The sequence below is a fragment of the Anabrus simplex genome, chromosome X (genome assembly GCF_040414725.1).
Source record: "Anabrus simplex isolate iqAnaSimp1 chromosome X, ASM4041472v1, whole genome shotgun sequence".
NCBI lineage: Eukaryota > Metazoa > Arthropoda > Insecta > Orthoptera > Tettigoniidae > Anabrus > Anabrus simplex.
The window spans coordinates 194,918,134-194,932,939 of NC_090279.1; the positions used below are offsets into that span (position 1 = coordinate 194,918,134).

At 36.0% G+C, this 14,806-nt stretch overlaps 1 protein-coding gene across 4 annotated transcripts in view; it reads right to left on the minus strand.

The window, feature by feature from the left end:
- Nucleotides 1–14,806, minus strand: part of LOC136886332 (cyclin-dependent kinase 12) — a 211,644-nt gene that overhangs the window by 25,631 nt on the left and 171,207 nt on the right. For all 4 annotated transcript variants that reach the window (XM_068230699.1, XM_067159065.2, XM_067159067.2 and 1 more), the window contains exon 11: nucleotides 8,362–8,818. In XM_068230699.1, the coding sequence (XP_068086800.1) occupies nucleotides 8,362–8,818 (457 nt within the window). The remainder of the gene's footprint in view (nucleotides 1–8,361; nucleotides 8,819–14,806) is intronic.

Sequence of the window (14,806 nt, forward strand, 5' to 3'; positions counted from 1 at the left end):
ACAGCAACTTAACTCATGAGCCACCAATACAAAGTCCAGATCGAATGCATGTGGCTCATCATTCACATCTTGCCACATAACCCCAAAGTTCACTTCACTGGTAAAAATCATGTGTATGAGGAATAATAATGGAGATATTCATGATTATTACATTTTTTACAACTAAATATCTCCGAAAATAATAGTTCTATCTACAAAGTGTATACAACTAAAAATACAGAAAATCCAATTTGCAATCTTTGATACGTAGGCAAGAAAAGTGTGAAAGAATGATCACTCAAAAAAATGAGGAAAAATGGAATTATAAAAGTGGAGGTTGAAAGCCTAAGCTTTGAATGACCTAATACCACTGAGCTGGAAGAAAACAAAATGTAACAGCCTACAACATCCTAAGTCCCTACAACTTATCAATAGTAACATTACAACGTCCTTTTTCTTTCTTTTTTCTTTTCATTTTTAGTTTTAAGACTCAGTTAATTCTTAACTGTTAGGTTCTTCAGTCTATCAAACTAATTTATGTATGAATAAAATTTAGAAAATACCTGACAAAGAAAACATAACAAAATCTTATACCTGAAAAAGAAAACGTAACTGATATACTTATATGAATTCTATATATGACAGACATATTTCTTGAATTATGGAAGCTGTAAGTTTTGTGTTCTATTTTTTGCGTCCTATTAACTACTTTCATGGTTTTCGGAGATGCTGAGGTGCTGGAATTTTGCCCTGCAGGAGTTCTTTTACATGCCAGTAAATCTACAGACACAGGGCTGACTTATTTGAGCACCTTCAAATACCACCGGAATGATTCAGGATCAAACCTGCCCATTAGGCTCAGAAAGCCAGCGCCTTAACCACTCAACCCGGCACTGTTTTTATGTTCAATGTGTTCATGAAGAATCAACCAATTTAATTTATTTTATTTTAATTTATTTTAATTAAGTTTTTCTCAGGTATTTCCTAAATTTTATCCATTAACTATTGTTGTTAGTTGAGGTGTGCTTCGTCTCTTCTGCTGCCACTCATCTCTGCTAGATGGCATTAATGCTGCAATTACGGTATGAAAACTGACCTGTTAACGATGGGTGCCCTAATATAATCTATTTCTTTTTTAGAATTTTCAAATATCAACAACAGTTTTATTCTTCTATACGACACGTCCTTCAAAACATTTCCGAAATAGGCTAACGCTTAATGCTTAATGAATGCTTTCAGAATGATGTATAATTTGCTTTTCATGTAAAAATGTAAAGATTTTTCTTTTAAATGACAAGAAGTGTGTTTCAAATATGAAAAATATAGATATGATAATTAGCTTTTGGGTGTCAGAAAACAGGGTGAAATTCTTTATGTTTTTGCAGAGAACTTTGCTCCATGTCTTCAGAAAGAAAATCTCATCTACACACTTTTCCTTCCATCTTCAACTCTATTCTGTTAGTCCTTTGTTGCAGTTTATTTTATTTTATTTATTACTTCTCCTACCGCATCCATTTCCGATTCGTCTGACGACCTCGCTGTTTACTTCGCACGGACATAAACTGGAACAAGAAACATCTTAATTGGAGCTTGGAAGGCTAAAGCACAGTGAGCCATCCAGTGACGAATGAAAGTACCACTTATTACAGACCAACGGAAATTCATTCTTAAATTCAAAGCTTCATTACTAGAGAAGTCTTCCTCGCAAACCGACAAGATTTTCTTCTGAAGACTTGGAGCAAAGTTCTCTGCGAAACGTAAAGAATTCCACATTGTTTTCTTGACACTGCCCAAAAGCTTATCATCATGTCTACAATTATGAGTTGTGAAAGCATAAATCTAAATGTGAAAATGTAATTTATTACACAATACAAACAAGTGCTCCTGATTTTATCGACAAATTCACGAGTGACAAAATTGCAAGTCAATTTATTTTGAGAAAATCTGGACCTTGAGGTGTTTGACTATTTAGCAAATAACTACAAAATTAAGTAAGTAATGATAACAAAAGTGTGAGCTAATATCAAACAAATCAAATAATAGGTATTTATAACCTGTACAAAGAAAAAAACTTCCAGCATGGAAATATACTGTTTTGTTTTTGCATTTTAACACTCTAGTCTGTCAGTCTCCCAATATGTTGGCTGTAAGCTTCATTAGAACACCAGAGTTGCATCTTATTCGCTGTGTACTCAGTGGTCAAATAAAATAAAATAAAATAAAATAAAATAAAATAAAATAAAATAAAATAAAATAAAGATGTTACAGTGCACTGTTATAGTGAATTTAAATGGAAACAAGTGCAAATAAGTGTGATAAAATGAAAAAAACAAAAATGATAAAACTGTGGTTACAGAGTGCTGTTCTCTGGTTCAAGTTCCTGATATTCTTATATAGGACTGGTCACTGGAGCCTTGAGTTAATAGTTCCCTAAATATTCTTCATGTCAAACTTATCTCACCTCGAACAAAAGGAAATGTCTCCCAAATTTTGAAATACTGTAACGTTATTCCAGAATAGCAAACAAAATTTAACAGTCCAAATGTTTTAATACTAATTTATTATCACTATTTAAATCGAAGAGATTACACAAATAAAGTAATATAGTACAAAGTTCATTATTGCTGCTCTCATGACAGAAGATCATCATCATTGATAATTAGTTGGAGTTCTTGAGCTTCTATTTGCTGGAGTCCAAATTCGGGCACTGCAGAAGGTGGCCTTCATTCGTGAAAGAGTTTGGTTGCTGCCAGATTGACTACGTACCAGTCTGCTGTATTCCTATTTTAGTCAAGGGGGTCAGATAAAGGTTTACAGTATCCAAAATTTGCAGTTAATAAAAGAAATATTCTATTATTAAAAAGTTGTGTGGCATTTTCTATTCGTTTTGGTGAAAAGCCTCACAACTTCACACACAATCATAGAGAGTATTTTATGAATTCTACATATGACAGACATATATTTATTGAATTTTGGAGGCTGTAATTTTTAAGTTCAGTGTGTTCATGAAGGATCAATCCAGAAAGTGTTTATGAGATCAATAACCCTTAAATATAATTAGTCAAGAAACACCACCATTATTTTCAGCATTAATTAAAATAACCTTTAAGATTTTCCAGTCTGCTGAATACAGATCAAAAATTATAAAACACTAGTACATACTCGAAAGGAAAAAACACCAGCTAATGAGGAATAAAGAAATTCCTCTCTTTACTAATTAATTCAGCATCTTGTTTAAGCACAACACTTCACAGTTACAATCACATGGGTGATGGTGATCTTAATTCCAGTGATAGTTCATTGATAAATGATATCGGTGTGGCAGAGATGTGGTGTGTGATGTTCAGCCACATGCTTGAGTGTCATGTACCTATGCATTCCAGTAGCAAGGTATGTCTACTTAAGTAGTTCAGAGGGAGGTTTTCCATGATATGCATTATGAACGTTTTGTGTACGTACCAAAATCAACCAGGTTACAGTGATTCCAATATCACACATTTTATGCTTCTAACTCTGGATGAGTACCAGCCTCCTCCCAACGATTAGGTGACCTGTGCATCAGTGAGGATGGAGCATTACCCAAGATGAATTCTAACGTTGCAGACAGCATATGAGGCGTATAGTTTCAAACACGACCAAGTCCATCTTTTTCACGTTCTGATGTTTTGACTTCCATGGATTCCTCTTTACAAGATGAATACAACGGGAACGAAAGTGGGTTTCAAATCCAGCCAGATCACATTTAAAATTGCAGCAAAGAATGTGGTTTCATATCCAAGTCGGCCCAGTCCCTGTTAACCCGCACGGGCCAATAATCCTGCGCTATCCAGTCACATGTTTTCTTCCGGTAATATGGCGGCCTGACGTTTGTTCGAGTCATATGTGGTGGTTTTGTTTGCGTGTATTTTAATAAACATTTTATAAATAATAAATATATACATAATTAATTGGTCGTTTTTAATAGTATTCATATTTGCTGTGCAATAAAATGGAGAAATTAATAAACGCCATACCAGAAAGCGGCAACGTGATCTTTCCACCTGGAAGCGCACGAGGGAAAAACAGCTGAGATGAGTACAATCAACAACGTGTTGTTAGTGGTGATTTAATCAAGGCTCGGTGATGTGTTTTGAAGGCGCGATGATATTGAATAGGTATAATATGAAGAATATACATTGAAGTAGCTACATGAATCCATATATTTGCAAAATATACACTATTTAAATGTTAATTAGCCTCTACATTGGTTACAATGTTGGGTAATTTTAGACAAACATAATGTTTAAAATAATAGTCTTTAAATTTTTTTTCACTAAATCTTATATCATTTTTAATCATATTTGTTCTAAATAAAGTCAAGATGAACGCAGTTGGAAAATAGGCCTAATCTAAGATTCAAAGATGTCCAAGTCCTCTTACGTAAGTTTCAAAATCGGCCAAGTCCCACAGTTAGTTTCAAACATGGTAAAGTCCAAATTTTAAATACATTTTTCAATTCATGTAATATATTTAGACTGTAAAAATTGTATGGTAACGAATCAGAAGCCTCTACTAAGCAACATAAAAGTTAAAGTGTCTGAATATATATGAATTAATACCCTAAACGAGTTTTTTGCTTCTCCTGAAAAAAAAAAACCAGCTCAACGGACTTGGCCTTGTTTGAAACTATACGCCTCATATACACCCAGTCTCCAAGCCAGAGGAATTAACTAATGGAAGTTAAACCCCAAACCCAGCCAGGAAATGAACCTAGAACCCCTTGAACCAAAGGTCAGCATGCTAACAATTCAGTCATGGAGCCAGACACTTATTCGTAATAAGACTCATTTATTATCAGCGACAAGTTTATGCAATGTAAACAATCTTATTACGTATAAATGAGGCAATATAACTGAGCTGAAAAAATCTGAGAATGTTCTTACAGAATGAAAACGCTGTATTATTTTTATTTACATATTTTACACCCACATTGGAGCACTTAAATCAATATATTTGAGTTAATTTCTTCTTTTTCTTCTGCCAGAACTTTCTCATCCTCTCCAACCGGGAAGCCCTTTGTGAGTCCGATATAGTATATTGTTTTCGTTCAACTGTTTTTAGTTTGAGACTTATGCTTTTGTTCTTCAAAACCCTCTTCTTGTTTCTGTCTTTGATTTGTTGCCGAGTTATACCCAATTCTTCCAAATCATCCTGAACTTCTTTGAACCAATTATTATTGATTTTATTTTTCAAAAAGTAATCAAATAGTTGTTTCAATATCCTGGTGTCTGATAATCTTGATAAGTGACAGAAAAAGGAAATTCTTCTTTTATGCATTGTAGATATTATTGATTCACATTCACGATAGACAATGTTGTTAGGCAACAATCTCCACTGTCCATCAACTTGGTGTTTTTTATTAGTAACTGTTCTAAGAATTCTTCTATCAGTTTTCTGTAATTTGTCTGTTGTAAATTTTACATTTAATTTGAATAAAGTTTCACTAGCATATGTTGCCTCTGGTTTAACTATGGAATTATAGTGTTTCAGCTTAGCGTTTATCGAAAGAGATTTCTTTTTTTAATAGGTTGGCCAGGTAAGTCTTCGTGCTTGTTTAAATTTAGTTGTTCAGTGTTCTATTGCTTCTTTTTCATTTGTGTTCCATGTTATTATTTCCCCAAGATATTTGAATTTCTGAGCAATTTTAATCTATTTATTACTGTTCAGTTGAATAACTGGTACATCAACTTTAAAAGTTGGCATCATTTCTGTTTTTTCAAATGAAATTTGTAATCCCATTTTTTAAATTTTTTTTTTTTTGCTATAATTTCTAGTTGTTATATTTTTGTTGTATTATTAATAAACTGCTTTTCATTTTTCTGGGTATGTACAGTACTAGTGTTTTACAAAGATTTATGCTGTGTTCACGACAGAATGAAAACCTTAAAGGTTTACCTTAACTATAACATGATGAGTTTCCTATTCATCGTATGTATGCTGAATATAAAAGAGATCTATCTGTCTTAAGCAAAACTACACACAATGAAACCAGGTTTATTTCCAAAGAGTGGCACGAAATTGCTGGGAAATTTTTATTAAATCACAGAGTTCATTCACAAAGACCTGAATATTTTTCCTAAGGCATAGCTGTCCTAATTTCCAGACCACATGTTCCTACCTGGGAACAATGATTACTTAAAATCAGCAAATGCCTAGTTTGATTGTTCTACAATAAACTATTTTCCAGATCATCTCACACAACAGCACTTTAATAGCTTAGCATTTTGATGTCTTTAAGTAATGGAAAATTTAATTATTTTAGACAAGTTCCCAGTATTCTAACCTGAACTGTACAATTTTATATCCCTTATATACATCAACATTTCTTCTGCAGACCCATATTATTTAGATGCACCCACTGAATAACTTCAATTCCCATCATATTAAATCTATATGAAGATACCTCACTTATCAAGTCATGAATTTTCTACCAGAGAAACTATGTAAAACAGTTTATGTTGGATCCACTTTGTCAATACACAATTATAATGATATGGAATTAATACATTCGGCCATAAAGGGAAAAATTCATGAATGTTTTGGAAAGTTTACAAATTTATCCTGCTCCAAAAAAAACTTTGAATAAAGTTTTAATGAAAGCAGTACAGATGAGAACCCACTGTATAAACTAGCATTTAATCGCTTAATCATTTAAGGAAGAAAACTTTAAGATCTTAAATTTATTTAGGTATTCTCATTCAACATAATCAAAATATTAAAATTTTATATAATGATAATTTTCATAATATTTCACTAATGTTTGTTTATTCACTGATATGGTGAATTAGGATATAATACTTTAAATTGTGGGCTAAACAAAAGACTGTTATACTGTTTCTATTCTTTGATTTGACTTCAGTGATGAAGGGAATTCATATTGTTCCTGAAACATGTATGAATGAATAAATAATTTTCAATCATTAACTATTTTAATTAGTTTCTTTAATAGATTTAGACAAGTCAATACAGGATCAAATCAAATACCTATTATGGTTAAGTTTATCAACAATAATGAATTTTCGCTATTACTACTTAGAACAATCACATTTATCCAAGCCCTGAAACTGTTCATTGTCATCCCTTGTGAAAAAAGTGATTTCCAACAAAGACAGAGCTCCTGGCACAGGAGGCAGATAGAGGAAAGTTGCAAGATAACAGGAAAAGGCCTTGAATTCCTGAACTTCACAGGGTAAGTTGTACCTTTGGGAGCAAGCCGTTAGACTAAGGAATGTCTAGTTTTGCTTGCCACTTAGCAGTTACATTGCTGAATAACCCAATATCCTGTTTGTGCTTGTATTTCATTCAGAAGTTAGAAATTTATTTTGTGGTGAGTGGTGAGTGGTACAGTGAAGGGTAGCGAATGTTTACTGTGTGATAGGCAACCTACAGATTAGTGTGGTGATCAGATGATATTTGTCATGTTGTAGCCTAGTTATGGACATGGAAAGAGTCGTGAAATTGTTTACTAATGAAGACAAAATTAAAATCCTTCAGGAAGTGGACTGACATCAGATCTCTAAGCGAGTACAGGTGGCGCAAATGTTGAAACTCGCACCTTCGAGTTTCGACTCGTCATAATACCAATGTAATGGTCCGTTATTGGACATTATAAATTTTCCAGCTAACTCATTCCTGGTTGCCTGCGTTTCGCCCTCGTGTGCTAAGTTAGGCTCGTCAGTCAAGTTTTGCCACATTCAAAATGGTGGCCAGTCATTTTCTCCCATATGACCCAGTGTAACTTCCAAATAATTCATGGTCGAAGAGTGTGACCAGAAAACAATGTTTAATAATCCACTGGTCGAAAATATAAGGCTTCAACTAACATTTGTTTTAGAAAGAGTGTAATCTGCAACAACACATTAATACTTTTATTCTGCAAAATGTTTTCATATTTGTTGTCTGGTGTTTTTCACTGATTTTAACACTCTCGTCTGGTCTTAAGAAACAATAGCTATAGCTTTCAATGTAGCCACACGCATACAATGAAAAATGCACTCGTGTCAGATTTTTTTTATCAACTCCTGTTGGATAGTTTTTATTTGTGTATTCAATAGCAGGTTTTCTTACTTAACACGTTCTCCTTCCTCACCTCCTGCAGAAACATCTTAATGTTATTTTACTGTACAGGTTTGAGAGTGAAAGTTGATGTAAAATTAAACAGTGAAGTGTTGTTTTGTATAGTAGTAGTAGTAGTTAATGAGAGTACACAAAAAATTACAAGAGAAAAATATTCAGGTAATGATTTTTGCTAATTTATTTTTCTCAGTTTCTGCAATGGTGGTATTTCTATGTATGTAGATGACTATGTAAGTAAAGAACATGCCAAAATTTCAACAGACTCACCTCCTTTTCGCAGTGGAGGGACATTATCTGCTCAACACGAATGGGCAGCTTATTCGTCAAAGCATGTGAAAGCACAGACAGTTGCTGCTGGAGAGGTACTGGTTCACCCATGTTACTCGTACCAGGATCCTTTGCCCTCAACATGGCAGGTGGAGTGTGAGATCCTTCTGCATGGTTGGAGACTGTCGGTATCCTTCCTCTGGCTACAGGTGGCGGTGGCGGCGTAGCAGCTGTCTCCAAGGATCCTAAACGTGGGATGGGTCTGCCTACCATCTCAGTGGGTGGTGGAACTGCAGGGGAAGACGAAGTAGATGTCTGTGCCATGGCACCAGGAGAGGGAACAGCTGATGGCATGCCACCCGTTATGGCTTTCACGGCAGAATATATTGATTGGTCGTAGTTCCTCGATGCCGATCGTGAAGAACCTCCAGCTTCCTTTTTCAGAGCCTTCGATGAGCTGGGGAGGGAATAAGGATGCACTTGCAGGAAAGGACGAACACAAAGCTATCTACTCAATCTAAAAATGCTACTTCATGTTAACATCAGTGAGGGATTAGTCTACAGTGAGGTCAATACAAGAAAAGGCGCACATCCACCATGGATTAAAATTCTTCTTGGGATACAAGTCCCCAGTCACCTGTCGCTACAATGACAGATGAAAAAAAAAAGCATGTTGCATATTCTAGAGGGGTTATCTACCACAAAACATCTGCAAGTCAAAATTTTGTTAGAAATGGAACGACAGACAAATAAAAAGTACAAACTAACCCTAGTGACTGCAATTAAAGGAAGATCACTCAAATAGCCATAACTTTGAGTAAAAGGAAAGTGGTGGTTGCACAACAAAAATACAGATACAACATTACGCTATCAGAGGTTTCGTTACAACTCGACCCTTTTTGCAGTATTTCGTCTCACAACTGTTTTGCAATTTGCAAAGCCTCCAATGGAAGTCCCTGATAGTCCAGTTTTGGGTCACCACATTTCTGATATCATTCTTTGAACAAATTCCAATATTCTTCGAAGGAAGTCCAAGAATTCGAAAATATTTTAATTTCTGGTTAATGACCTTCTTGGGAACTAAGGAAATGCGCTTCCTTGAAGACAGTCCTTATTCAGAAAATATGAATTTTTCCCAACAGACTCCTTCAAAGGCAACGATAAGAGACAAAATGATCTATAAGAAAACCAAGAAAAGTTCACTGATCACAAAGATCATTCACTTCCTCATCAAGTAACACTGTTTCATATTGTACAATGTGTATCCAGCACTTTTATCACAACTTTCCCATGTTGTATACTTCTGAAAGGGATGGGCAAAAAGTCTGTATACCCCTGTTTTCAATATAGATTTAAAATAAATTCACCTCTGATAGATCCAAAACATCCTAATGCATTTCTGCATGAACTCTGAATAGATGGATGCGTCTCCAGGTCCATTTGTAACAGCACAGTCATGAAGGCACTGCGCACAGCATTCTTTAAATCGTTGTTTGTAATTTGGTGCCTTTAGCAGATATCCTGCTTTGTGATGCCTCAAAAAGAACTGTCTGGCATGGTGAATTTTGGTCATGGTGACCATGGCAAAAGTGAAGTAAGGTTCTCAAATCCCCAACTAGTCTTATCTATTTAGGAAAAGCTAATTGTGATGCAATCGCACACTGATGAAATAATAATTATAATAACAATAATATTGGTTTTACATTATACTAAATATGTTTTCTGCTTTCGGTGACACTGAGGTGTCAGAATTTTTTTTCTCACAGAAATTCTTTTACGTGCCAGTAAATCTACCAATATGAGGCAGACGTATTTGAGCACCTACAAATACTGCCGGACTGAGTCAGGATCAAACCTGCCACGCTGGGTTTTGAAGGCTATTGCTCTACCATCTGAGTTATTCAACCTGGCTGATGGCAAAATGGGCTGGTCTTGTTGAAGCCACACAGTGAGTTCAAGACACAACCATTCATTAATCATAAGCAAGACATTACGGTACAAGGAGATGATGATCCGTTCATCATCATCATCATCATCAACATCTGGAGCAGTTTCAAACCACAGGCTGGGTCTGCTTGGAACATTAGCCTCTCCATCGTTTTCTGTCTATCCATCACTTCTCTTTCGTCACTTTCGCCCAGTTCCCTCCTCTTGCCTCGATACTCTTCTTTACACCTTTCCACCATCTGTCCCTCAGGTCTTCCTGCAGGTCTCCTTCCCTTCAACTCCATTTCTAACATCTTTTTTGGTATCCTCTCTTCTTCCATTGTATTAAAATGGCCATATCACTGCAAACCTTGATTTTTCTATCTTTTCCTCATCTACCATTTCCCAAACTCTTTTCTTATTCTGTCAATTCTCGTTAAACCTACTCAACGACTTTGAAACTTCATTTCCACTGCTTGTATTCTACTTTCATCCCTCCCCTTCATTGCCCACATTTCTGATCCATATGTCAAAATTGGCACAAAATAAGTCTTGAAGATAATTCCTTTACATCTCTCTAGTACATCCCTGTTCCATATCAATCCTCCCACACTCTTAAAGAATCCATTTGCACACCTTCCTCATTCATTGGTTTCCATCCTGTTTCCTCCATTTTCTTCTATTTAAAAGTTTCAGCTCCTAATGTCATGCCATTATATGCTCGGTTCTTGTTTTGTGTCGTAACCAGCATTTCACTCTTTTGTGATGAGAACTTTATTCCATAAGATGGCACAACTTCCTCCCATATATTTAGCTGTTCTTGCACTTCACTCTCACTGTTTCCCCATATTAGGGTAGGTCATTTGCAAACAACACTGCTTTCATTCTTCACTCCCCAATGGTCCGAGCTACCTTCTGGTATTATATCATCCATCACCACTATAAGTAGTAGAGGTAAGAGGGCAATTCCTTGCTTTATACCAGCTGCCAATTTCAACCATCCAGTTCTTTACTTTCACTTCCATCACACACATTTTTCACCCTTGTCAGTAACTGCTCATTTACTCTTTTGTTACCCTCGCCAAAGTCATACTGTGAGGTGGATTATGGTTCAATTTCTAGAAATAAATATGGATTCTCCTTGGACCCAAAATAAACATTCCTATGGTTAGAAATTTGAAAAATAGCACATTCATCGGTAGAAAGATTATTTGTTTTGTCTTCTCTTGTTGGGAACTGGCATGCTTCTTGATGCCATGTTAAATCCACATCTGATATTCAGTGGTAAGGGACAAAAGCAGGGCTGACTTTCAAATTCTTTCACATATGGTCTCTCATGGTTGAATTCAGAATATTCAATTCAAAAGCATGCTTATGGATTGAGTGGTGGCAGTGGTGGTGATTACTGTTTTAAGAGGAAGTACAACTAGGCAATTAATCAGAGAGAAAAAATGGAAGGGTTCTGACAATGAAGGTATTGGCCAAAAAAAGACTAGGGCCACGAAGGGTGGCTTCACTGGAGATCAGGTTATTGATTCTTCAACAGCGGCACAAGTTCCCAAACGCGTTCATAGTCTCCCACTTTGAAGTGCATTCTCTACAATCCTGTCATAAAAGTCTTCCATTCCCAGGTCAAGAATGTTCTCCTCAAAGGCGACACCTTCTAAAAACACAACTGAAAGTTGGTTGTTGGCTGTGCAACTGTTTGTCCAGCCAGTTCTGTATAAATCATAAATGTCCTATTTACATTTACTATCGTTAGTTTCATAATAGCTTCCACTGTCAGACTGATCTATTATTACAAATATCTGTACAGGCAACAATTACATCCAGGAGTGAAAACAGCAGTACGCAGACTTTTCGCCCACCCTGCAGAATGACAGAAAATGACAAAAGACTAAAATACAGAGGTGGTAAGAGATTAAATCACAGAGACAGAGGAAGGAAGGTGGTAGAAGATGTCCACAGATATCCCAAGCCTCTAATACGAGTCAACAAGTCAATACTGAGGACCAGAAAAAAAAAAAGCACAGTTAATTTTAGAATATCATCAACCTGGTGCCATTAATTTGATGAAGACGGGAAACAGAAATGGGGTGTTTGGGGACTGAGAAGAAATGGACGTAGCAGACGGCAAAGCATAAAGATGTGTTTGTCCTTGTCTTCTTTTCTGCTGCTCCCTCTTCCCTCAATGACCTGTCATTGTATTTATTCTATTGTGTGTTTCTATCTCCCTATATGTCTTGGTTCGACGCAGTTTCTTTCCATTACTTATAGTGATCCACTGACAGCCTTTTCTCCTTGTGTTCTTAGTCTTTTACTACCTGCATTCATCTTTATCTTTTAGTTTCTTCGCTTTTCCGATGTTTATCCAGGTTTCTTCTAAAACTACACTTTCTAAATCAAGACTGAAGGTTTGTCATTGAGTGCTCACGATTGAGTGAAGAAGATGAGAAGCAGAAATGAGCTCGATGAAGGCTATGAAGAAATGGATGTAGGAGAGCCAAGATCGATGGGGAGAGATCCCATCGACTTCAAAATGGCAGTGTATGAAGATGTGGAAATTATCATTTTGTGTTTCCACATTTGTCCTAGTCTCCTCCACCTTTCCACACTCATCTGTCACTATGTTTAATCTAATGTGTGAAACAGAAACTGTTATTCAGACAGCCACACAGAAGATGAGAGAAAAGTGTATTTAGCTAGATATAAGAGCCACTAATTTTCAGCTGATTACTTTCTACTTTATCAATCAAACCATCATTAATTATAGACTGAAAAACCTGTATCATAATAAGCAAACAAATGTTGATCACGGAGTTGTTTTGCAGAAAATCAACTGGTCACAAAATGTAAAATCAAATATAGCACACAAGGCAGAGTTGTAACCATCTCCCGAATAGTTTCCATGCTCTAATGAGGAAAGTACCAGACAAATTATTCCCTGTTCATTTCAAATTCATATATAATGCCTAACAATTTTGTCTGGTATTTATAAGAAATGCGAGGTTAAGATCAGCACACTCAGGTATACATGGGTTTAGAAATACACACAAAAGTGGGATAATCAAGGAATGTAAGTAAATCACACTCACACAACTGTACCACATGTACACAAACAGAATAATATCCCAAAGGTAAGAACCAAATGGCTGAAAAACTCTTGCAACCAGCGTCTTCTCCAGACGCAGGACTTAAACTGACAACACAAAGGGTTGAACCTGAATCACCCTTGCTTCTACATTAAAATAAAAACAAACAGATTTTCTCCCAATAAACATTTTCCAACATGAAAACTCAATTAAACTGAATTATAAGGGGCAGTTACCTGAACATTTTACAATGAATAAATTACCAAAATATACAACAATATCTATAATCAGATCATTTGGTCATCATTATTACTTTCTTTGCATATGGGACAAAAAATAAACCGCAAGCTGCCTATAAAATTACTACACGGCTTTCCATACACTTTCTACAATACACCGAAGTGAATAGTCTAGAGCCGAAGAATGAGAAGTGAAACAAATTAATACAAACCGCTGAATAATGGTTGAACACCTAGTCATACTCTATGTTCTGTTCCTCATACAATGGTGGCTAGTGTATAGAGAAACGACAACTAAACAAGTTTGTTTGTAACAGTCAATCGACAGTGGCAATGACCAGTGCATTCCAGTCAGCTTTGTGTCAACATTGTCTTGTAAGTGGGCACTAAGTCCATTTGGAATATCCAGTGCATTTCCACTACAAGGGTGTGTTCAAGGGCTTCACGGCCTTTTCCTGAATGTAACTTTGATAGCTGCTGGTACAGATTATCACCCCCCCATGCCACAGAAATGCAGTGATATGAAGCCCATCGACACTTCTCACAAAAAATTTCACCAGCACTGAGTGATGGACCTCCTTCCACTTCTGGGAAGTTGACAGTGGCATCCCAACTCAGTTTTTATTCCTTTGAGAAAATGTTCATGTCTATAATGACAATTTGATGGCAACTATCATTTGTGTGCTTTCTCTATAGCCTTTTGACTCTAGTTGCTCTTATTTGATGCAAAGCAGCTGTCAGTTGCATTCACATGCCTCAAGCCTAAGATATTTTAAATGAGGCATGGGTTTGTTGGTGGAAGGAGATTCATTTCCTATGCTATGATTCTTTGCTTGCAGACGGATTTCTTCACATTCTCTTGGAAACATTTTGATGGCTTCTGGTGTCCTTGTCTCCCATAGTTGCCCACTTCTAGCCTATTGTCGACAGAGAAGACTAGTTTTATTGTTTAATGTTTTTTTATACAAATATGCCAGTTACTTGCACAAACTACTAGTTTAAATATTTCCATTGGATTCTTGTTTCACTTCTGCAACACTTTTCTTCTTTTTCTTCAGCACTTGTCACACCTGCTGGCGGGGTCCACTACATGGATTCGTTGTCTCCATTTAATTCTGTCCTGGGCCATTTCAAGGTGGAGATTGATACTAATAATAATGTTATTGGCATTACGTCCCACTAACTACT